Source organism: Cavia porcellus, unplaced genomic scaffold, assembly GCF_034190915.1.
Source record: "Cavia porcellus strain 051 isolate PalLab524CR breed Dunkin Hartley unplaced genomic scaffold, mCavPor4.1 scaffold_28, whole genome shotgun sequence".
NCBI classification, from domain to species: domain Eukaryota; kingdom Metazoa; phylum Chordata; class Mammalia; order Rodentia; family Caviidae; genus Cavia; species Cavia porcellus.
The window spans coordinates 4,686,410-4,710,282 of NW_026947511.1; the positions used below are offsets into that span (position 1 = coordinate 4,686,410).

The window sequence follows — 23,873 nt, forward strand, 5'->3', positions numbered from 1 at the left end:
ATGGATAAGATATATAAGACCACAATAGAGATGATCTTCCATAGTTACTATGTTTTCTCTTGTTATTTTCAATAGATTTGATCACCACACTGGCTTATTATAGTTAAATATAGTATCACCTATTTTTATAAAAACTTTTTTCTTTTTTTTTGGCTTTTTCGTTTTTATCAGTACCAGGGATCGAACTCACGACTGCCTGCTTTCAAGGCAGGCAATTATGCCACTGAGCTAAATCCCCAGCTATTTTTATAAAAACTTAACTTTGACAGCATTGTAGGATTTGAGAGCTGTTAATAGTTAATACCAGTATGGATATCCTTTACATCTTGTCATCCTCAGAGTAGTTGCCTCTACTTTTAGGGTTGATACCAACAAGCATACCAATTTCAAATAAAATCAGCCAAGGCCAACCCATAGTCTTATGATTCAGATTCAATTAAGTTCAGTCACAGTAAGACAATGTAAGTATTGTAGGATTTCAGTTTAAGTTAATAGGAAAGTAAGGATAGTTACCATGGTATAACCTGCTATTTTTGGGTCAAGATGTCTGTGCCCTCAAATCTGACATGAGTGGACAGACCAGAACAAATTAAATTCAAACTAAATATGGCGATAAGACTACTATGTCTTTTAAATCCTTATACACCATTAACAATGACCTCTGCCTTTTTCTTTTTTTTATAGAGTTTCAGAGCTGTCTATACTAAAGACTATAGCTTTCTGTCTCTGCCTCATGCCTGCTACTCCACTTTCCTGCTATAATTTGTCCACCTTATTCCCTCATTCCACTGTCTGCCCTGTTCACTGAGGCCTCTCTGCCACTGTTGCTGGAATCCTGGTATCTCTTCCTCTCTTTCTCTGGAATGTCCTTCAGCACTCTCTGTAGGCTTGGATTGGTGGCCACGAACTCCCACAGTTCCTCCTTATCTTGGAAGCATCTTATTTCTCCATTAATTTTGAGAGAGAGTTTTGATGGGTATATGAGCTTTGGTTGCATATTATTTTCTTTCAGGACTTGGAATATTTCTCCCCACTCCCTCCTTGACTTAAGAGTTTGTGTTGATAAGTCTGCTGTTATTTTGATAGTTTTCCCATTGTAGGTAATCTGCATCTTTTCTCTGGCTGCTTTTAATATTCTGTTCTTTTGGTGGATTTCTGGAATCTTGATTATTATATGTCTAGGCGTAGATCTGTTTTGGTTGTAGGTAGCTGGTGTTCTGTATGCCTCTTTTTTCTGGATATCATTTCTTTTTGCTATACATGGGAAATTTTGCTTTAATATATCTGTGAATATTCTTTGTATTTCATTTTTGGTTGCTCCTGCTTCCTCACTCACATTCTTTATTCTTAAGTTATGTATCCTTTTGTCATCTTCTAGTTTTTGAATTGCTTCTTTCTGGTTCCTTGTTATTTTTAAGAGGCTTTTTCTTTCACGATCATATGCCATAAATCTCTCTTCAAGTTTCAGAAGGCTGGCTTTAGTTTCTGTCAAGGCATTTTGCCAGTGTTCAATGGAGTTTTTAGTTTCCTGGTATTCTCTTTGGATCTGTTTCATGTATTCTAAGTTATGCTTAAATTCTTCTTCAGATGCTTCTCTTTCTTTTCTGATTTCCTCAGTTCTTCCATCTGTGTTCTCTTGGGCGGGGCTTGTCATTTCTTTAATTAATCTCTTTATATCTTGCCTCACTTGGATCAGGAGTACAGGTTTAAATTCCTCTATGAGATCATGTAGGTACTTTTTAATTTCGGCTGATGCTGTGTCGAGCAATGGATGCTTACTGTGCTTGTTCTCTTCAGTGTTTAGTTCTCCTGGGCTTATTTTCTCATGTTGGGCAGCTGGAGATTTTTTTTTATTTTTATCTCTTGTCATGTTTCTGGTTTCTTTCAGACTGTCCTGGGGTTCTCTGGCCCTCTCCGAATTGCTTAGGGCCTTTCAGAAGCGTGCTGACTTGAGTTTTTGCTGTCCTCCCCAATTTACTGTTATCTGGGGTAGGCTGGGATGCAGGGGCGGTACAGGCTAGTCTCCAGCCTCTGCGCCAGTCAATCCGTAAATTAGGCTGTACTTTCTGGATGTCACTGAGTTGTGACTATTTTGTATCTGCTTGTTGGGCCCCAAGCAGAGGCTTGGTTCAGCCCCAGCAGATCCTGCCAGTTCTCTCTGTGCCAGAAGCAGCTGACTAATGTCACTATGGCACAGGGTCCTGCCCAAATCCCGGCTGTTCTCTTCCAGACCTCTCTGTGACAGGAGCACCAGAACGGCAGAACTGCCCAAATTCAAGATGTCTCCCACTAGTTCTCTGTATGACGCTGAAGCCAACACGTACTCAGGCTCTGCCCAATTTCAAGATGTCTTCCACCAGACCTCCCTACAAGGGGGCTCAGTGACGCCATGGAGCTGTAGGTTCTGCCCAACTGTAAGATGGCTGCCACCAGACTCTGTGTTATTGATATCCCCGTGGTAGCGGGCACTGCCCAGTTCCAAGGTGTTCTCTGGCCAACCCCAGCAGCCTTGGGGTTCCCAGGACTCACCAGGGTCCACGCCACCAACCTTTCCCATGCTCCCGGCATGGCGCGGAGTGGTCAGGAATCCATGCTGCGTGCACTCCCGGCACAGTGCGGAATGGTCAGAAATGTGCTCAGTTTTCGGCTTTGGAGCTCGAGAGCCTTTCACGATCTCCTGCAGTCCTGGCTGCTTCTCGGGATCTCAGGTCTCAGTTTCCAGCAGTCACCAAAAGCCAACACAGCTTTTCCTGTTGGGTCCACGGGTCAAATTGTTGATTTAAAGGCACGGGATTTGCAGCCTCCCGTTTTCAGCCTTCGCAGTCTTAGCACGACTTTAAATCCTCCAGCTGCACTGTCTTGGTTAATAAGAATCGTTACCATTTGTCTGGCCCTCCCCATGTTGTCATGGTCTAGCTTCTAATATGATTTCTCCGGAGAGACTCTCCGCCCGATCCCCTACCAAGCCGCCATTTTCTGGTCTCCATAATTCAAAAACCCCTCCTCGCCCTCTTTTCCTGCTGAACAACCCTGGCTGTCCCTTCCACACACACGTCTGAGCCCTCACTTTACCCCAGCCCACCTCAGCGTCCTTTCAGGCTCAAAGGGAAACGCTTTCCTGACGCCCCCACTCCCGCTGCCCACCAAGCCACGGGTTCTATTTCCTCCTCAGCCTTCGGGGACTCTGAATATCCCCTCTCTCTCCTGGGGACTCCAGGGGTTCTCCACTGGGACCTTCCCTCTGCTTTCACTATGTAGAAATCTTCCTTAGGAGGAAAGAAAAACCGCTCTGCCTGCTAGCTCTCCCCTTTCCTTTATTTACCTTAAAGTAAACTCAAACCTTAGGGGTTTTTTCTTCCTAGAAAAAGAAATGATCATGCTTTTGATAACCTATGCAATATATAATTTAAGAAAGCCTGGAAGAGTAACCATCTTGTCTAGAAAATATCAGGATTCATTCACTCTATCTTTGGATTCCAAACTCTTCCTTCAAAATGCAAAATCATGTAAGATATTTAATTTCAACATCTAGCCACCAGTAGTCATTCACACCCTAGTATGAATTAGTTCAACCAGCCTGCAGTGCAGCACAGCTCTTTAAGCTTGGGCTTTGGAGCCATGCTGTCTGTACTCAAAGCCCAGTTTTTAAGTATGAGTCTAAGTGAGCTTCTTAACTCTTCTAAGCTTCAGTTTCCTTGTCTGTAAAAAGGAGGAAACAATAGTATTTACTACAGGGCTAACAGAAGGGTAAAATTAATCTCTATGTAAACCCTTTCCCACAGGGTCTGACACAAATCAACTATTCTTTAAGTTTTGCTAAGCTAGATTTTGGTTGGTGTTTAAAGCCTCGAGGCCCTGCCGGACACACCCTCCATACAAGTGGGGGGCGTTACCAAAGTGTCAGTGGCTGTGCTGGCATGCCCTGCCCCAGGGAGCCAGCTGCTCACGGCAAGTGGATCTGCAAAGAGTGACTCTTACATGACCACAGAGGGCACCGCTAAGCTGGGAGCTACTAACTGATGGGAATCAGCTGCTTTTAACACCTTTCTAGGGCTGCCGTGGTGAGGACCCACAACCAGAGTAGCTCAGAACAATAGACGTTTATTCTCTGGCCGTTTCAAATTCTAGAGGTCCAAATGAAGGCGTTGGCAGGCACACACTCCCTCTGAATCCCCCAGAGAAGGATTCTGTCCCTGCCTCTTCCTGGCTGGTGGTTTCTGGCCCTCTGTAGCGTGCCTCGGCTTGTAGCTCTACTGCAATACTCGACTCTCTCTCTGGAGTGACATAGCCTTCCCCCTTGTCTGTGTGTCTTTGGCTCTTCTAAAAAGGACGCAGGCCATAAGACTTAAAGCCTCTACTAATGTAGTATCTAACTTTATCTGAGCCGATTACACACGCAAAGATCCCATTTCCAGATAAGGTTATATTCTGAGTTTCACGTACACATGAATTTTTGAGGGACATCATTCAGCGCGTTGAAGAGGCCATTTCCTGAGTGTCTCCAACTTCACGGTTTGCGCTGTTATTCCAGCCTCACAGGGAGCCTCCGCCTCCTGGCCGCACCCTGCCCCTGCTGCTTCACCCCACCACTCGTTTCCGAGCCCGTGCCTGGCTTCACTCCCCGCTTTCTCCGGCTTTGCACCCGGCCAGCTGAGCTCTGCTGAGACCGAATACCCCGACAGGTCGCGCTTTGATTTTAGAAGCACACACCTCAGGTGGATGCACCGGACTGCTCCATCGAGCTACCGCAATTCTAAGTCACCTCTCAGAGCTTTCCTGGGTCCTGACCTGAGATGGCCCGTGAGGTTTAATTACTTTCTCTTTCCCAACGTCCAATTATTTTTTAACCTTGAAAGCGTCTAACATTCTCTTTGTCTTCTCATTATCTGCTAACGACTTTGCTTCTTAGGGTAGCATTTTTTCCATTTAGTCTCTGAAACGTTTCCGCTCTTCGATTCAGCCTGTTAAACGAATGGCTCTTCCTGCTGCCGCACTGCAGGTCCAGGAACCACCACACAGCTTCCAGCTGCCGCCTTCTTACTTGCACATGAATTCCGGCTTTGACCGAGCCATTTTAATAGAATCCTGTAACTCCAGAGCTGGAGGGACCCTGTGCATTATTTAATAGTCTTTTAGTGTTTTAAGTGAGGAATTTGAGTATTAGAGACATTAAATGACAACTGGCTGCCGAATCCAGTGCTCAAGTTCAGCTCTGCTGCCTCATGAGGGTTCGGGGTCCTCGTGGCTCGTCTGGAGTTGTGACAAACTCTTCACACTTCTCTTGTACCAATGCCATCCCGCCTCCCCAAAATTACAGCATCGTTTAAACTCCTACCAAGTTTGACCACGCCAACACAGACCTGTCCCTTCCCAAATGTCAGTGACTCCTTAGGTAATCCTCCCTTGGTTACAACTGGTGCTCCAATTAACACCGAGGAATGGCTCTTCATCTCAGCTCCAGAAACTCAACACAAGTCTCTGCATGTCCTGAGACTCCTTCTAGAAGCTCTACAGAAACGTGCCTCAACACTGCCCTGTGTGCAGTTTTCACCTGGGACAGTGACCTTTCTAGGTAGCTTCTGTTTGCCCCCTAAGGGACTGAAGACTTGACCACATGAGGACACCTTATGCAACCACATTTGCCTTTGGTGTCACCAACTCTGCCTTTCCCACGTGGATATCAAGTTCTCCACCCTTCTGCCAGGCTCCCATTCTCTTCTCTTCCAACACTCCTCCCTCTCAAGCAGAAGCAAGACATGGTTGTCGTCAGGTCTGCAGCCCGTCCTCTCCTTCCTCCATCATCCCGGTCTGTCTACACCAGCCAGCAAGAGACAGCCTGGTAGGGATTCCCAGTGGAGAGAAGGAGCCACAGCCACAGCTCCCCTGGGATCCGGGACCCAGAACACCTGCCTTGCCAGAAGGCTGCCTATCCAAACCCGCTCCCCCATCCACTTCATCCTGTCTACTCCCACCTAGATTAAGAGGCTCTTTCTATAATATCTTACTTGTTTCTCTCTTGGTCAATATTTACTATTCCTCCACAGTGCCCTGTTTTTCTAGAGCCTTGAAATGCCTCTCTCTGCTTGTGATATGTACTCTGTTTCTCAAGACGAAAGTCTTGTCAAGTGGTAGGACTGGTCAAGGCGGACTTTTATTACTTTGGGCCAAAGGTCACTGGAAAGTCATAACAAAGGTCTGGTACAATATTATCTTTGGTGTAAGTTAAAGAGCAGAACACAGAACAGGAGAACGTAGGTTTTGAAGCATAAAAACATGTGATGTTTTTGGTATAACACGATGACTTGGCTGGAATGTGGATTTATAATTTTTATGCGTTTGCAAAATGTTAGAAGTTAAATAAATAAATGTGTCTGGTTATAATCCATTCATCATACCTCTACCCCAATTCTTATACAAATAGCACACCATGTGCCCTAAGCGTGGTCCTACTACACAGACTAGATAAAGGTATCTCAGACTGTGCTGGCAGCTCCTGTCTTTCGTAACCCTGGGCCTGGACCCAGTCTAAGAAACACCACCCACAAGCCCCGCCGAGTCGGGGCCACATATGCTAACCATGGGAGCACACAATAATTTGCTTGGTATAATTCAGTATGGTATTCAATTCTAGGCTACTGTGATTCACATTTGTATCTTGTATCCTACCAACCGGAAACTGCTTGGTGGCCAATCGGTGTCTTTTTCACCCTGCATGTGGCATAAACAGGTGTGTTTTATGAAACAGACCAAATTTAATTTCAAGCAAAAGGTGCCTCAGTGTTCATGGGCTCAAATGCATTTGAAGCGAGGAAGTCTGGCTATGAATGAATTGTTGCATTTCGGAAGTTGGATGGAGCGCAAATTTGACAGATGGCTCTTTAGGAATAGATCAAAATTTTAAAAATAATTCATTCCTACTTCAGGAATGTAGTTGCTAGTCAGGCTGACTGGCAGCTGGTGAGTCAGTCACCATGGTAACAAGTTTTCAGGGGGTCAAGCCTATTGCCTGGGTCAGTCACCCCTTTGTCATGAGATCAGTTCCAAGGTGGCCAATGAAAGCGACATCTTTGACATCGCCCACCTCCAGTCACCCACCAGTGTCCTATGTAGTACATCTTCTGTCATCTGACATCAGGGTCGAAGAAGGAACTCCTTAAAAATAACCCCTGAGGCATTTCATTCCTTCATCTATTGCCAGGTTCCTTAATGTGCAGTGGTTAATTTTTCTGAAAATCGCACTGTTTTGTTTTCTCATTAATATTTTACATTTCTACTTGGTGAGAACCACTTTGTAAATCAGGATTAATGGTTGCTCAGGGAGATGGGCAGCGCAAGTTGTTACTCTGGTTTTATGGTGTCTTTTCTGTGATGCTTACGTTTTAGTAATCACAAAATTCTTTTGTATTCAAAGAAAAAATAAGCAAGCTAGAATTTAAAAACTGGAAAACATGAAAGTTACAGGAAGCAGGCATTTCTTTCTTTTTTTTTAACCAGGAATTGAACTCAGGACCACACACTTGCCAGGCAGGCGGCACTAGGCCTCTGAGCTGTTATCCTTGGCCCCAGACATTTCTTTAATACAAAACAGTAAATTTTCTGAGTCAGTCAAAGGTAAAAGAACAAATTCTGGACCAGGTGCCCCCTGTATGCCACTAAGGCAGGACCGCCTTCCTTTTCTTCTCTGTCTCATAATTATTGATCTTATCTTCCCCCAAACAATGTTGATTCATTGATTTATTTATTTTGATGTTATCCTTAGCGTGGATGTGGTCCTCACAGCAAAGTTTCTTTTCATCTGAATGTGATGCCAATCCTCCGAATACCGCCCATGACTCAGCCTTGCTGAATATTTGTTTTACTGAACAAAGAGCATTTCCAGTACAGACAGCCCTATTTAGTTGTTTTTTTCTTTTTGATATTTTGTTTTTCTAATCAAGAAATTTTATTTTGTTGTTTCATACTTGAAACTCACTTGCCAGGAAAAAAAAATAAGAAAGAAAGAAAACAAAGAATTTACACTCTCCTGTAGGTACAGCCAGTCCACTTGCAGGTCAGCATTCTTCCTTTCCAATGCAAATGCAAAGAACCCCCATTCCAGCTCCCTCCTCCTCAGGCCGGCAGGCTCAGGGATTCTGATGTCTTCCGGAAGGCCTGGGCTGTGCTTGCCGGTGGCCTGCCTCGGTGCCTGCTGGGAGTCCGCTTCTCCAGCCCAGGCAGACTTTCCAGCCACGGTACTGGGCTCCAAGGCTGACCGCCCCTTGAGTGGTAAGGGTTCTCCCAGTGGGGTAAAATGTTCGAGACTGGTGCTTTGCCAATTCCAAGGAGGCAGAAATTTGTTCCAGAGAAATGCTTGTGATACTAGAGTTTCTGGGTTTGGGCTCATAAAGGTCCTCAGAGAAGATAAAATCCCCTCACTGTGCTTCTGAATACCTGAATAAACTGATGTTCTCAGCAACTTTATGCTCCACTGAGACAAAATTTTTTAAAGATATTTATCCAGCCAGACATGGTGACCCATGCCCATAATCTTAGCATTCGGGAGGTTGAGGCAGGAGTGTCACTGTTAGTTTGAGATCAGCCTGGGTGGGCTACACAAGCAAGTTCAAGGCCAGCCTGCACCACACAGTGAGACCCTGTTCATTTCTTTCTCAACAAAGAGATAAAAAGATATTTATAATGAAAGCAGGACTCAAATCAGGTCGCACTTTTTTCAAAGCTCCTTTTTTTAGAAGAAACAATCTAAATGCCTTACAAACCATGCTACTTGATTAGCTAAGGTTATAGGCTATATAGATTTGCTTTTGTACTAATAGCAATAATAATAAATAATAATAAAATACTAATAGCAGTAGTAATAATAATAAAAACAGAAGCTAGCATTATATAGATATACATAGCATTACATAGACTGTGTGCCAGGCACTAGTCTAAATACTTTCTAAACAATTTCTCTCAATCCATACAAGGTGTAGTGCTGCTACCATTCTTGCTTTCCATGAAGAAAAACTTTCCTGAGGTCACAGAGCTGACTAACAATAGACACAGTAGCCAGCCAACGCCAGACTGACCCTGAAGCTCTTCGTATTGTGAAAGAGTCTTGCCATGAAACCTGCTCAGGGGCTGGGGATTTAGCTCAGCAGCATAAGCGCCTGCCTTGCAAGCAGGCAGTCGTGAGTTCAGAAAAAAGAAAAAAAAAAAACTGCTCAGAAAGTTTCTTTAGCGCAGGACCTGTATCCTAAAGCATGTGTCACCCCCCAGTACAACAACAACCAGCAATGACACCCAAGAAACCACAACAATCTTTTTTTTTTTACTCCATGTACACTAATACAGAGTGGCACCAACACTTACAGGTTTGCTCTTTACTTGACTGCACCACAGTGTTATGTATTCCCTAAAGGCTTGGCTGAAGGCATACTGTAAAGGGCCCCACTTAATTTTTGGCTCTTGAAATAGAGTATACTTTATGAAACTAATCTTTTATCTGCCAATGTACTTGGTTGAATGCTATTCCTCCAAAATTCATGCCATCTAGAACCTGAGAGCATGTTAAATTATTCCAAACCAGGGTCTTCATAGTCAAGTCATGGTGAGGTCACACTGGATTGCAGTAGACTCCAGTGACCACTGTCTTTAAAGGAAGTGAGAAATCTGAACACGGTCACGTGCAGAGAGAATATCATGTGACAACAAAGACAGAGATTGGAGGAATACATCCACATGCCAAGGGATGCCACAGGCAGCTGGCACCACCAGAAGCTAGGAGAGAGCATGGAACAGCTCCTCCCCCAGGGACTCCAGAAGGAACCAGAGCTGCTGACACCTGCTTCAGAATTCCAGGTCCCAGAACTGTGAGATGACACATTTCTGCAGTTTAAGCTGTGCAGTTTGTGGCGCAGCAGCCAGAGCAAACTCTTACTCAAGGTCTATCTGGGGAAATCACCATGTACTGGAGCACAAAGCTGAAGAAAGATGATGCTTGGGATATTCTTTCGGAGCCTGGAGTGTGGAGGGTTCACTGTGGGCTTGTTATGCAAAGGTCTCTTTCACTTTGCCCTCTACCTGGAAGGCATTTCCTAGCAACTGCCATGTCCCAATTCAGTCTGCTCCACCTGCTTACAGAGCCCCAGTCTGGGGGGCAGAGAGCAACAAATGGTGTACTGACAGGGCTGGACCTCTCTGCGAGGTCCACTTGGGTGTCTCAGCGAGTCCTCTCAGGCTGACTGGGCCTTCAGAAGGGCCAGCTTACCTCCCATTCCCGGAACACTGGTCCCACTTGTGTCACTTGGATGTGGAGCTGAAGGTGGGTCATAGCCAATCACCAAGTCAATGGTGGCCTGGATAGAAATAAGTAATGGGAGGAAGAATTAACGAGGGTGCTGGAACACTGCAGACTCAAGGCAAAGCCGGTCAGCGGGAGCAGGTGTGCAAAGCAGGAGGCAAGTGAGATTGGCACTGAGAAGGCTGAGGACGAGCGCTGGACTGCTGTCCCCACAAGGGAGCCACCGGGGAGCCTGGGAGGACCAGTTGCTGCAGGCTGCAGTACAGTTGTAACATACAGATCGGTAACCAGTAACCAGTCTCTGCCCTTGAGGCCTCCTCTTACCGGATGACAATGACAGACAGCACTTTAAATGGTTGACTGATTTGTGGCTCACTGACTTAGTTTGTTATAATTGCTGAGGTTTATTTGCATGTTTTTCTCTAAACTAGTTTTCATTCGAAATGTATACGGTTTGCTAGCAAATATCAACAAGAGCTGCTGGTTTTGGCCACATACATGCCCACATCCACCATTTATTACCATCACTTCACAAGAGAAAGACATTTTAATGTCAAAAGTGAGGAAAGCCAAACCTCAAAGACGTCCTTAGCAAGTAAGGATGGCACATATGCACACACACAAATATATGCACACACACACAAGCACACATACCAAGTTAACAGAGAAAATGCAGGACATGCTACTATTTAGGATGAGTTTAGACTAAAAACGCATACGTTGTTTACTTGAAATGTAAATTTAAATGAGCATCCTGTACTTTCACCTGCTACTTTGGTCACCGCTAACATGCACACATACACAGACACCCACATCCTGCATCATCCGTTTTTTCCCTTTGTGTGCTCACGACGGTATACACCCTCCAGGATCAGCAACACTGCACACTGAGACCTTCCAGCTGCCTGCCAAAGACCACGCTGCAGTACAAAGGTCAAATGCAGGGAGCCACGTGGGGGCCAACTGCTGAACTTAATCTGACAGCCCAGAACAACACATAGGTGGCTCATCCTGTGGGCCAGTGGTTTTCATGCACTGTGTCCAAAGAACTTCAAGATTCTCAGAGGTGCTGAGGGGGCCCCACAGGGCTGGGGAGGAAAAGGGCAGAGCCCGGGCCTTTGCTTCCCACTCAGTCCCAGCACCTCTTCAACTTTAGGGCTCTCCGTGTGCTTTCTTCTGTACTGTAAAAATGTAGCAATCAGAAAATACTTACAAACCATCTTTTCTCAATATTGCTTCTCTCATTCAGGTTTTGGGTAGACGATAAATGACATTTTAAATTTGTGTTTTATACTCAGGATACTGATTCATAGCAAATAGATATTTGTAGAGACTTGATCAGCAAAATTGGCATTCCCTCTGTTATATTCAGAAGGCTCACCTCTATGCTTGTCTGCAGGGATGTCCTCTCTTAATGTAAGTTTTTGTTCCCTTTTCTCAGGTTCTGAAGCAGCTAAAAGTTGTGGGCCAACCATGGTAGCTTCTTAAGTGTTTGTTGGTAGTTATATAAAATCTAGAAGCTCAGAAGCTTGAGGTGAATTTTTAAAAAGTACACCTGAATTCTGTTCTTATATCAGACAATATGTACTTACTTATAGATTCTATGATCAGAAAACATTAATCTGCTAGTGCAGTGATAAAGATATGGTATTAACATCTTGATATTCAAGGTATTCCCATGAAGGAGCTTCTAATTCACGGAGCTATCCACAATCACACAGGCATGAATTCCATATAACTGAGCAAAGAACTACACTAGTGTGTTCTTTCCGTTCTATAGCATTCTGCAATGCAAGAATCAAATCTCGATTTTGCTAGTTCTGTAACTGAAAGTATAGAATAAGGCCCGTATCATATGCACATAGATCCACTTATCTCAAAGCCAGATTTCTGCTTTTTACGCAGTGAGCTAATAATTGGTCCAAACTCTTTTCTAAATGAACTTTTGCTTCAGCATCTCACTTCCACATCATTTCAACACGAGGGAAAATCCTTACCCCAGTGTCTTGTCCCCTCTCGTTTAGCAGGGAGATGAGTTTGTAAGGCAGTGATCTACTCTGGTCGCCAGTGAGGTCCTTCAGAGCGACAGTTGCAGTGCCAATTAATCTGCAGGAGAAACAGAAAAGACAGCAGCCTAAGTGGGGGCTCTAGTAACAAGCTGTGGGCTGGCATATTCTGGAAGTAAAAATGGAACACCTGCCACGACTTCTCCAAGATAAACTATAATGCCTGTGGATTCCAACCATCATGCATGCCAGGAGGAAAGACTAAAGGCAGACCCCACTCCCCAGAATCCAAGCAGAGAGAAATGTAGGACAAAACTCAGTAAGAATGACATTCTCCATAATGGAAATTTTTAAAGGACCCATAAAATTTTGCCCTGTAAAAACATCCTCTCAGGTGGACCCTAAAGTGTCTCCTTTGAGAATACATTGTTAGATTATTGATGGGGCTACCTCGCTCCCCCATATATTCTGATTTAAATGAAGGCGTGTGCAGCGTTACCTCCTCCTCGGCCTTGGGGTCCTATCATGTCCCCTGCGGCACATGACAGAAGCTCACTGTACGGAGTCACACTTGTGTCCCTGTCACAGTGCAATGAACCTAGAGGCCAGTGTACTCCTACTGTGTTCACTCCTGTGCTCTATGAGCCCAAAACACTACAGGACTTAAAAGACCTTTACTGAATAAAGGAAAGAATAAACGAGTCTATGTAGATTGAGAATAAATACCTAAACTATCTTTATAGCTAAAAGAAATGATCCAAAATACTTATAGAACACACATCATTAGGGAGTTAGGAAACATACAAATGTAATCCATGGAAAAGTAGTCTGTAATTTAGGGAACAGAACACGGAACATGAATGAGAGCAGGGGAACCGAAGAAGTTCTCTTTGTGAAATGCAGTTGGAGAGGAGGAAAGCCCACGGGCTGCCTTCACCTCAGTAGACAGTGAGACAGGAAAAGAGAAATAGTAGTATGTTTAAGGATTACTTATATTTTGCCTACAGTTGCAGCCACTTATACTAACATGCAGCAGATGTGATAGGACAGAAAATTATCAGCATTAAAACAGAAAACTCAGCGTCAAGCCCTTAAAGTTAAAACAGATTATTTACAGTATTTCAGAACACCCACAGTGAGGAAAGCAAGAGTGGAGTATTTTTATGTAACTCTCAGCTATGGAGGGAAAATAATAATAATCAGGAAGTTTCATTTTGTAGAGAAATTATTTTATCTGAAAACTTGGTATGGTATCCTTAAAAATCAGGAAAAGTTGAAGTCAATGTAGGGCTATCATTTTTTAAGTGACTATAAACATATTCTTCTCCACCACTCAAACCTAGAAACAGAGCGAGGTCACAGAACTGGAATCTATGATCCGAGTCCTCTGTGAACAGACACGTTGCACAAGACCAGGAAGCCGGGAGCCTCCTGTCTCATCACCAGTTTACTCAATGATATGGATAGTTTGCATAGGATTTCTTGGAAAAGCACAATTCTCATACAAAGCACTGCCCACAATGCCCCAAAACCATGATAGATTCTCATTTTTTCTTAATACCATGAACAGTCTGTAGTTGGTAAGAGAAAATACAAATTTGCCTCCAAGAGATGACTGAAGTCTTCATCTCTTTCAGGTCAATATGAAGATTAGATCTACCAATCAATGCTGCAAATTGATTGGAATTTTACAGAACGTTGCTTAGATGAGTATGTTCACACAACATACTTACTAGAGTATTTTTCTATTGCTGGGTTTTATTCCCCTAACCTGTTGAGGACAGAGGTCTATGTCTCATTCTAACTCTATCACACAAAATAGTGACTCCCTAACATAAAGTAAGAGCCCTGTCCTTTTCCCAATTCCTTAGCCCTCAGAATGCTTGAGCAAAATTTCTTACCATATTTTTAAAAATAGAACAGTTAACTAGAAGATTGACTAATTGCATTTTAAAGAAGAACAAAATGTGCAAAGTACGTTTTTAAAGTGATCTGACTGGTGATAAACTTCAAAATGAGATTCCCACTTTGCAAGACATGGAAACAAACGACACTTTACTCCTCACAGTTACACGCTTCGTAGCCCAGATCCTATCCAGATAATAACGCCGTACGCGTAAACATGCATTGTTACTGCTAAACTCAGAATAGCCTCAACCTCTACCTGTAGTAAACGTTAGCGAAACCAGTGCACCGTCCTGAGACACTGTGAGCTGTGAAGAGGCCTGGCCAGCACTTCTCCACCTCTTCACGGCTGAATGTTTTGATCCCATAAATGTTTCTGTTGAGGGGGCTGCCCTGTGCTCAGTCAGAGCTCAGTAACACCTGGTCCTTACCCATGGATGTGTCTCCACACGGTGCCAGTTGTCCCCTGGAAGGCAGGACTACCCAGTGGAGGCTAATTCCTATACAACTGTCTCACGTTAAGTATTTCCTTTTTCTTAAATTCATTGCTTTCTAACTTCTGGGAAAAGCTATCTAGAATATGATTGTATTGGAAAATCCAAAATGATAGGCAAGGGTTATGTCTTCAAGGATGCTGGCTTATAAGGCATGGATCAAAATTAATTCACCTAAGATATCTGGAGAAAGATTGGGCAGTGAAGGGAAACGGCGATTGCTAGGCTATGTGACGGGGAACGGGGCGACCAAGGCCAGCTGCCTGACACGCAAAGCCCTTCCACTCACCTTTTACTGTCTTGAATGGTTTTACAACCTCCATTCTGACTCAACCATTATTTCACTTCCCTAAGAGGGTAGAAACAGTTCACTGACCAGAAAGGGAACAAAATAAAAGAAGTCAATAATGAAGCCTAACCTCAGATCCTTGTTTTATAAACCTCTAGTCCCAGTTCTACGACCCACTTTCTTACCATAATATCCTGTTACTTTTGCTCGTCGGGGACATACGAAGAAGATATGGGGGTTTTTTCCCCTTGAAGTAAAAATAGTGATTACATGATTGTAATCCCAAAGTTATTTTTACGGCTATGTTGAGTTGAAGAAAAATGAAAATAGTTAACAACTTCTGGAGTTTTAAGGGATCAATGGAAGGCTGTGGTCCTGAGGATAAGTCTGAACTCCACAGTGACGCCTAGGCCTGCCTTCCCTGGCCTGTTTGCTATGACGTTGCCTGGATACAGAATGCTGAGAAAAACTGGGGATGGTGACTTGGCCTCCTACACAGGACATCAGGACAGCTCAGTGTGACCACAAGACATGTTCCTTTAAGGGGGGTGACACTGAGCCAAAACCCTTTTTCCTTTTGTGTCACTATTGCTACAAATAGGCCAAAAAAAAACATCACAGTAACAGGGAAGCTGCTCTTGTGGAAAAATAGGTCTTCCCTTGGAATCCACTCAATACTAAAACAGACAAACCACAGGCTCAGAAGAAAACTCCAGGGAAAGTATCACAAGAGCCTTTGGCTCTCCTGCCTTAGTTGTGAAATTAATAAGCTACAGATGTATTTTAAAGTGAAAAACAAAACTAGTCATGCTCCTTTTTCTTTCCATCCTTGAAAGTCTGAGCTGGGTATCAACTTGACAAACAACTACTAAGCACAGAAACTACAGGACAAATGCTCTAATGGGGGGAGTAAGAGTTTAATGGTAAAGTAGTCAATTTGTTTATCCAAGTAGCAGTTAAGAACTTCTTTAACTCTTTGGCCCTCTCTTAAAGTGGATTAAATGTGCTTTTTTTTAAAAAAAAAAAAAAAAAGGAATGGAAAATGTTCTCTGTTAGCACTGGTTCACTTGTGAACAGCTACATGCCTCTGCAGTGAGTAAGGGCTTTGCTACTGGGTTGTTAAGCAGGGGCGCTCACGTCTATGCAGTCAAGACACAGCCCACATGGATTACTGGAGGGGAGCTTACTGGAAATTCTTCCATGGAGCTAAGGATAAATATGTTGGAGTTTGGAAAATAAATCACATATGCAATGTTTTTGCCTCTGGGGACTATATCGGAGTCTCAATGTGCCATCCGTAGGGGATAACAATCTGCAGCTGGGCTGGGACAGACTCCCTATCAGGGCCCTGAAGCGATTATGACCTGCTATCCCTTCAAGCACAGGGATGGTCCTGCAGCTGGCTGAGCCTTGCCATGTTAGCCAGGCCTGAAGGGTGATAGGGTTCCCAGGTTGGAGCCCATTTCCCTTCCCCACAGTGATCCATTCCTTGGCAGTATCCACCAAGTTCCTCCCTGGTCACAAGCCAACACGTAGGAGAGCCCAGCATGCCCCTGACTGTAAGCCAGACTTGTGGAGAGAGGCAGCTGACAAATGCTCCTTGCTTAACCAAAGCTTAGTCACCCTCTCGAGCCTTCTCCTCGGTCAGTTAGGCGCTTCCTTATAAAGTCAGCTTTAACAAAGGGCCTGGCTGAGTTTAGCAAGACATGCCCCCATACCTAATCAGCCTTCATATCTGATCAGATTCTTCATCCTCGGCTGTCTCCCAGCAAGGGTCTGACCACACTGGGCTGCTTCCGCAGGAATCCTGCTGGGGCTGTTTAACCAGAACCCCCTTCTCCTCAGGTTTCCTCCTAGGAATTTTCCTCCCACTGACTCCCACCCTGCTCCTCGGCTCTAAATTTGCACCCACCCCTGCTGCATGTGGTGTTTGTCCCCATTTCCCCCCACTGCAAGACCGGGTTACAGTGACCCCTCTCCCTTGGCAGATGCTGGATAAAGTCTTTCTTTCCATGACTCAGCAAGGATTCCTGAATGTACTGTAGCACAGGGACCCCTGGCTGGGCACTTCTAGGTTCTCCGGGGCCCTGCACACCCACAGCTCCCGCTGCCCACCCTCACTCGGCCTCTGGATTACCTCCCAAGTTGCTTCTCGGAAGCTGCCTCCCCAGAGTTCTTTGCATCAGAGTCACTGGGGCTTCACAGGTTCCTAAGACCCCAAGTCAGACAGTTTTTAGTTAGTTCGTACACCCAGCAGCTGTGCGAGAAATGTGCAGAACGGTGACTCTCAGTGAAAGGAAGTTAGAGGCTGGGTACAGCGCTGGGGTAGGAGGCTTTTAAAAATATGCACTACAGCGACACAGGTCCACACCTAATGGACGGTAATTAATTATTAATTATCTATAGACTGTAGCCCGTAAAACTCCATCTGTGTCTCCTCGGCAGGTGCTGGCTTCCCTTTCTCATTCCACACAGGACTTTTTTTTTTTTTTTTTTTTTTTTTGTCTTTTTCATTTTTACCGGTACCAGGGATCAAACTCACGACCGCCTGCTTGCAAGGCAGGCGCTTATGCCGCTGAGCTAAATCCCCAGCCCCTCCACACAGGAATTGTCAGAGCCTTTTTTTCTGTTCAACCAAGGGTGGCCTGGGCTTTGAAAAAGCAGAATAAGGAGCCAGGTATGGTGGTACACGCTCGTGCCTCAGCACTTCGGAAGGCTGAGGCAGGACAGTGAGCTTGACCCCAGATTAGGCAAGTCAGTGAATCAGCCAGACACTGTCTAAAACAATGATGATAACAATCAGGCTGGGGATGGAGCTTGCTGTAAAGGCCTGGACTCAGTCCCCAGCACCAGCACCACCAATTCAAACCAAAAAAAAAAAAAAAAAAAACCCTGAAAAACCTCTACCACCACCTGCTGCTAACTGAGTGTTACAGGGATTAGAAGGATGGTGTGGCACCTTTAGAAGTCACTCAGTCTTAAATTCCATGTCTATCTCCAACAGGATGTGACCTTTGTGAGAGGCATTGCTTCTCTTGGATCCTGAGTCTTTTATGTCTTGAGCCTTTTGCAATTTAAGTCCAAGCTGAAATCAAAGAACTATTCCAGACAACTGAAGTGGACAGAGCCCCATAAACAACCATTAGTAGTTTAACATGACAGGCACAGGTGATGTGCAAATTTTAAATTTCATTCATGTAGAAATATCATAAACTCACTTGTTTGCCCATTCATTCATCAAACACTCACTGAGCGGGCCTGTGTACCAGGTAGTGAGCTCACTGGTGTTACAGATGGGAAAGGAGGGCAGATGGTGACACCTAGAAAAGCACTGCTTGGTGGTGAGTACTGAGCTATACACAGCAGAGCAGCACTTAGACTGCCTAACACCCACCCTACCACATGGACCCGTCCTCCACTCTGATACTTATTAGCGCTTTGTAACTAGAGAAGCTCTGAAGAAATCAAACGTGCTCACGAGGCAGCCACTGCGGAAGCTGCTGCATGCTGGGTGACCACAGTGCCGGGCCCAGCACAAGGCTCAGCCTGCTGCACCTCCAGACGACGCCCGCCCACGAGGGAGGAGCGGCGGAGGCCGAGGTCCTGCTTGGCGTCTCGTCTCTTCCCCTGGGCCTGTTGGCTGTGCACGTGCGCGCGCGCGCGCACACACACACACACACACACACACACACACACCTGAGGATGTGCGGTACCCCTCATTCCTGCACATCCGGACCTCTGAAGGGGGAGGACGGCAGGTCAGGGTGCTCCACCACCACAGTCCCAACGCAGCCCCGACCAAGTCAAGTCTTGTCCCCACTTCTCCAGGTCACGGCACAAGGGCGCAGGCCAGGACACATGCCTGCTGTCCTTGACAGCTTACTAAGCCTCCCTGAGGAAGAAAGGCTCTGCTCCCCCGTGTCTGCGAGGATGAAGCGGGACGCCGAGCGCAGACCGTGGCCCATGCCACGTTCAGGGACAGCCGCTGCTGAGATCTCAGGTAAAAGTACCATTTTGGTGCATCACGTGACCAGGAGGTCCCTCTGGTTTTCTATCACCCACATTTACTCTGGGTGACTGGTTGGATGAAGACGAAGAGAAAGACAAGGCCTAGCCCAGGCAGCTCCCAGGCAGGAGGAGGGCTGCGAGGTGTGCACGGTCACTCCCAGCCCGTCTGTAGGGCGAGGCCACGGCCCAAGGCCTACCCAGGCTGCAGGGTTGCTGAGCCCAGGGCAGAGGACGCGGAGACAGGGCGGTGTTGGCACAGCCGATCTCCATGGCAACAGGCAAGTCGGCTAGCAGGACATTCCTCCACAGCACAGAAAAGTCCTCTGCCCACTCCCTAAGCTTCCAGGTGATGGAAGCAGTCCCACACGGGCAGCAGGCTGCTCCCCAACCCGGATCTCTAGAGAAAACGTTAAGCAGAAAATCCACCGCCCAAATGTACGCATACTTCACTCAAATAGTTTATTACCAGATTCCTCCCTGCTAAAATGTGCAAGTAGTTCAATCGACTACCCGTTAGTGGAGGCAAGCATCTTAGTACAGTGAGCACAGAGGCCATGCACGGATGCTATCATAAGGCCCTGCTTGTTACAGAGCTGACTCCAAGCGAGCCACAAGACAATAAACCACCCCAGAGAAATCTATAGAGCAAATTAGCAGTCTCTTCATCAAAAATAAAAGCACCTGCCCAGTGACCTGCCCTACGACCCCAAAGCCCCACTTTGTTCATGGCTTCAGTAAATCCCTGGTCCCAGGGCCCCAAATGAGGGTTTCTGGAAAGATCACGCAGTAAACTATTGTCAGCAGTTACGCCTGCACTCGGGGCAGTTTCTCAGAAAGCACAGTAAACCACGAGCCTGAAGTATTGAGCTGCAGGCCAGGTAAATCTTATTGGGAGAAAGAAGGTCCACCTGGTCCACATGGGAGCCCTGGAACACAGTCCCTTGGGGCCTGGAGAAGTCAATGCCAGGAAGATGAGAGGGAAGGGAAAGACCGAAAGAGTGATAAAGACCAGATTCATATTTTGCTTAGATTTTACTTTTCTTCTATTATGCGTATATAGGCCCCTGATGTCATTTGACCATGGTGACCGCAAGCTCATTTGGTTTTTATATCTAGCAGGCATCAAAATACCAATTGTCACATATCTCATCAAGATCCAGATTTCAGCAAGATCTCAGACGGAACTTCTGTAAATCTATCGTATGCTCATTCAGAATTAAATAGAAATATGATTACATTCAAATCAACTGCCTGCCCAAAAGCATGTATGGAGTATTTGAAATGTAGGGTGCCTGAGCCGAGAGGTGCTGTGCGTGTAAAATACATTTCAGACTCCAAAGACTTGAAAAGATGCAACCATCTTGATGATTTCAACATTACATGCTGAAATAACATTTTAGATTTTCTTGATTAATTTTCACCAGGTGATTGTATTGGAAAATGGCAAGTAGAAATTTTGGTTTTAAGCTATATTCTCTTGTAAACTTAGTTACTTTAACTGGTAATGCAAGAATGAGTTAGTTCTGAGTCTACAAGAGCAAATCCCAGATTCAGCACTGGCGTGAATTTACTGAGGTTATTCTGTCGCATGAAAATTTGTTTGAAGCCCGCTCCCTGCTCCAGGTTTACCCAGAAAGCAATCCTCCCTCAGTGTGGACACCACCACGATGCCAACCCTTGTGAAGGGGAGGAAGCAGGAAAGTGGCTTACAAGGTGACTGAGACATTGAGATGAATTCGGGATGAAGGTGAACTTTAATGAGCACATTAAAGCACAAGAGTAAGCACAAGAAAAGATGTTGGTGTGTCTGCTACAGCTACAGCTCACATAAACCACCGAAGCTAGGGAGCGACTACTTGCAGGTAATGAAGAAGTTACCAGACAGCCTAGTGCTGGTTTGTGGTTTTCAGCCTCTCTGGACTACTACAGTCATTAGGAAAAAGTGCCATAATTCATTAGCTATGTCCGATATTGGCTCATAAGGGGGTAGGAATTAAAGCACAATTATATTCAAAGTGTTACATTAGTACAGATGTATTCTTTAATGAAACAAACATCACAAGATAATACATAAAAAAGAAAAATCACTGAAAGCAACTTACTTGTTTTGTCCAATTGTCTCAAAATCTTTCACAATGATCTCAAGAGAAGACGAGAAGTCCAGGGGTGCACCCCTCAAGTCGAACTCCAAAATCTGTTCTCACAAAGGTCATGAAAACAAACAAGGTGTTAAATGGATGCAGGAATATAATTAAAATGCACCGTGCTGCATATTGGAAAATTACTTCACCAAGGACAATCTCCAAGTTACTCAATTCTATAGTTAGAAATTATTAAATTCTAAGCCTGAAGGCAGCTGAGGATTATGAGAAAACAAACCCCAGAAAAATATGAAGGATGCCTACTTCCCATTTTCTGGGTTCTGGGTTCAGTGGCTTTTTCTAGGTCCTCAAAACTCTGACTCAGTCAGAGGAACTGACCTAACATCTACCTCAACTGTTGCAAGAATACAGTGAAGTGTATCTGTGAAAATGCTTTCTTCAATGGGTATTTCAAAACTGCTCGCTCTTCTTAATTGTATTCCTATCAAACAAAGGGGAATAATCTAAGAAACCATTTTCTAAAATACATTAGCCTACTATTTTAAGTTCCGCTGGGGTCAGTTTTGTAGTCAGATGACCTTTCTGAGTTTTTCATTTTAATGTAATAAATTGCTTTCTAGTACTAAATGGAAAAAAACCCCTTCACACCACTGTTGCCTTTGACTGATTGGGTAATACATGAATTAAATAAATCAAGTAATGTTTTGAGGCTCTTTGCAGTGGGTTGGGAATGGAATGAAAACTTGTCCCATAGCTCGTATAAGAAAACACTCACCCATCCCAGTAGGTTTGGGGTTTGTATTTCACTTAGATTTGGTCTCAGTTATACAACGGAAGTTGAGATAAACACATTTACAGTGGGAGAAACAAGCCATACAGGAAACACAATGACATTGGAAGCCCTGCTGAAGGCAGGCCAGCTCATGTCAGAGCATACCTGCCTGCCAGGTAGAAGTTATAAAAACATGCAGAATAAATGCACTTTTCTTTGTTTTATTCTTGGAACTCTGTGTCAGGTGCAAGGACTCCACAGTGATCAGTCAGTCAGGTTTCCTGTTCTCCTGCTGCTGGGGTGTAGCTGGCTGCTCTGGGTTCCAGGGAAATCACAAAGAAGTGAACTTTCCTCAAGGCCTGCGTGAGACCAGCAGGACTTCTCAAAGGCAATAAGAAGCTTTTCATTTCACCTCACTCAAAATTAAGGCTCAGCCCTTATCTTATGAAAGGATTTGCAGGGGGTGGAAAGGAACTCTTCATAGCCTGATAACTCAGTGTATCAATTATTGTCCTTGTCTTCAGAGGTTTCACCAGCTTTTGAAATAAACAGTGGGACTAATCATCAACTTTTAAATAATTAGTCAGTATATCACAATTTTTTAATGTGAAGAACTAAAATTTTCATGTATCTATGAAAATACTAAATACAGAACCACTTATAAAATAGGTATAGAGTCAACAGCAGGGGAAGTAAGTTACATTGCCTTCTTTCAGTGGAATATTACACAGTCATTAAAATACTTTTGAACTGAATGATACAGGTATATGCTCAGGATATAGTAGAAAGGAAAAATAGAATAATAAATTATATTTCCTATTTGGTGCTAGTGTGTATTTTAGACCTCATATTTTATTATTTATTCAATAAACATTCAGTGTTATACAATAGTTGCATTCAGAGAATGGATCAAAATTGCTTTGATAGTATTTAAAGTTTTCAGAATCTCTATGTTAAGTATATATATTTTTGTCTACATAAAAAAAGTCACAACTCAACTAGAAGTATCATGTAATATGGTCCTAATCAATCACACTTAATTGTATGCAGTTTGGATCCTTTGTTTTACTACTCCGTTGTTTTGTCTCGTTCTATGGGTCTCTCCCCCTTACTAGGGATGGAATCCAGGGCCTCCCGCATGCTAGGAAAGGGCTGTAGCTGCACCACCCAGCACCATCTCCAGCTGCAGATGTGTTTTACCTGTGGAGCTTCCCTCCTGGGACTTGGAAGACAATCTAACCTTTCCCTTGTCCATGGATGTTCCCTAGACATGTCATAATGGTGGACCAAGGCACTCAGTGAGCCGGGACTGAGCTGGGGGAGTCTCGGTCCTCCTCCCTGAGGTCCTGGCTCTGCTCACCACACTGCTGCTCTACTGCAGGCTGTCATTTGTGGGTTTCTCTTCTTCAGCTGCACTGCTCTCTTGGTGGGATAATGAGAGACGGAGGACAGAGGTGAAACACAGAAATTCCCTTTCCAAAGAGAAGAGTTAACCTCTGACCAAAGAGGGACGATCAGACCCATCTTATCCTTTAAAAATAAAGTTGGAAAAACAATGCAGTCACCTCATTCCAGACAGGATTGAGTTCATTATCAATTTTCTTTGTTTTCTTCTTCTCATCTGCAAACAAAAATAAGAGATTCAATCAACTAGAGATAAAGTGCGTATAAAATGCATTCACTCTCTCAAAGCACGTTTTCTGAGAGCCTATATTATGCGCCCACATTTCCCCACTTATCAGCCTGCAGTGGGGCTGGATTTCCCCAGCAGAAGGGCATTTGTTGGCCTGTAGCATTTTCCCCATCCCTGAGTGTACAGGGTGTTAAAAGATGGGATCTGAAATCATGGGAGTGCCGTAGTGCTCTGCCCATCTCTTACCCAGCTCGCCCAGGACCTCTGTGTCTCCAACTTACTGCTGAAAGAAGCCGGTCGCGCTGACCTTTAAGGTGCTGGTACCCCATCTTACAGGTAAGAATGCCATTCAGAGCTATGCGATGTGGCTGAGTTACGGGTG

General features: G+C 44.6%; 1 protein-coding gene across 3 annotated transcripts in view; it reads right to left on the bottom strand.

Annotated features, from left to right (window-relative positions):
* The window catches only part of Myof (myoferlin), a 133,686-nt gene that overhangs the window by 91,292 nt on the left and 18,521 nt on the right, over positions 1 to 23,873 (bottom strand). For all 3 annotated transcript variants that reach the window (XM_063239372.1, XM_063239371.1, XM_063239370.1), the window contains exons 2-5: positions 23,424 to 23,479; positions 21,087 to 21,178; positions 12,280 to 12,388; positions 10,250 to 10,337 (exon numbers count right to left, since the gene is read on the bottom strand). In XM_063239372.1, the coding sequence (XP_063095442.1) occupies positions 10,250 to 10,337; positions 12,280 to 12,388; positions 21,087 to 21,178; positions 23,424 to 23,479 (345 nt within the window). The remainder of the gene's footprint in view (positions 1 to 10,249; positions 10,338 to 12,279; positions 12,389 to 21,086; positions 21,179 to 23,423; positions 23,480 to 23,873) is intronic.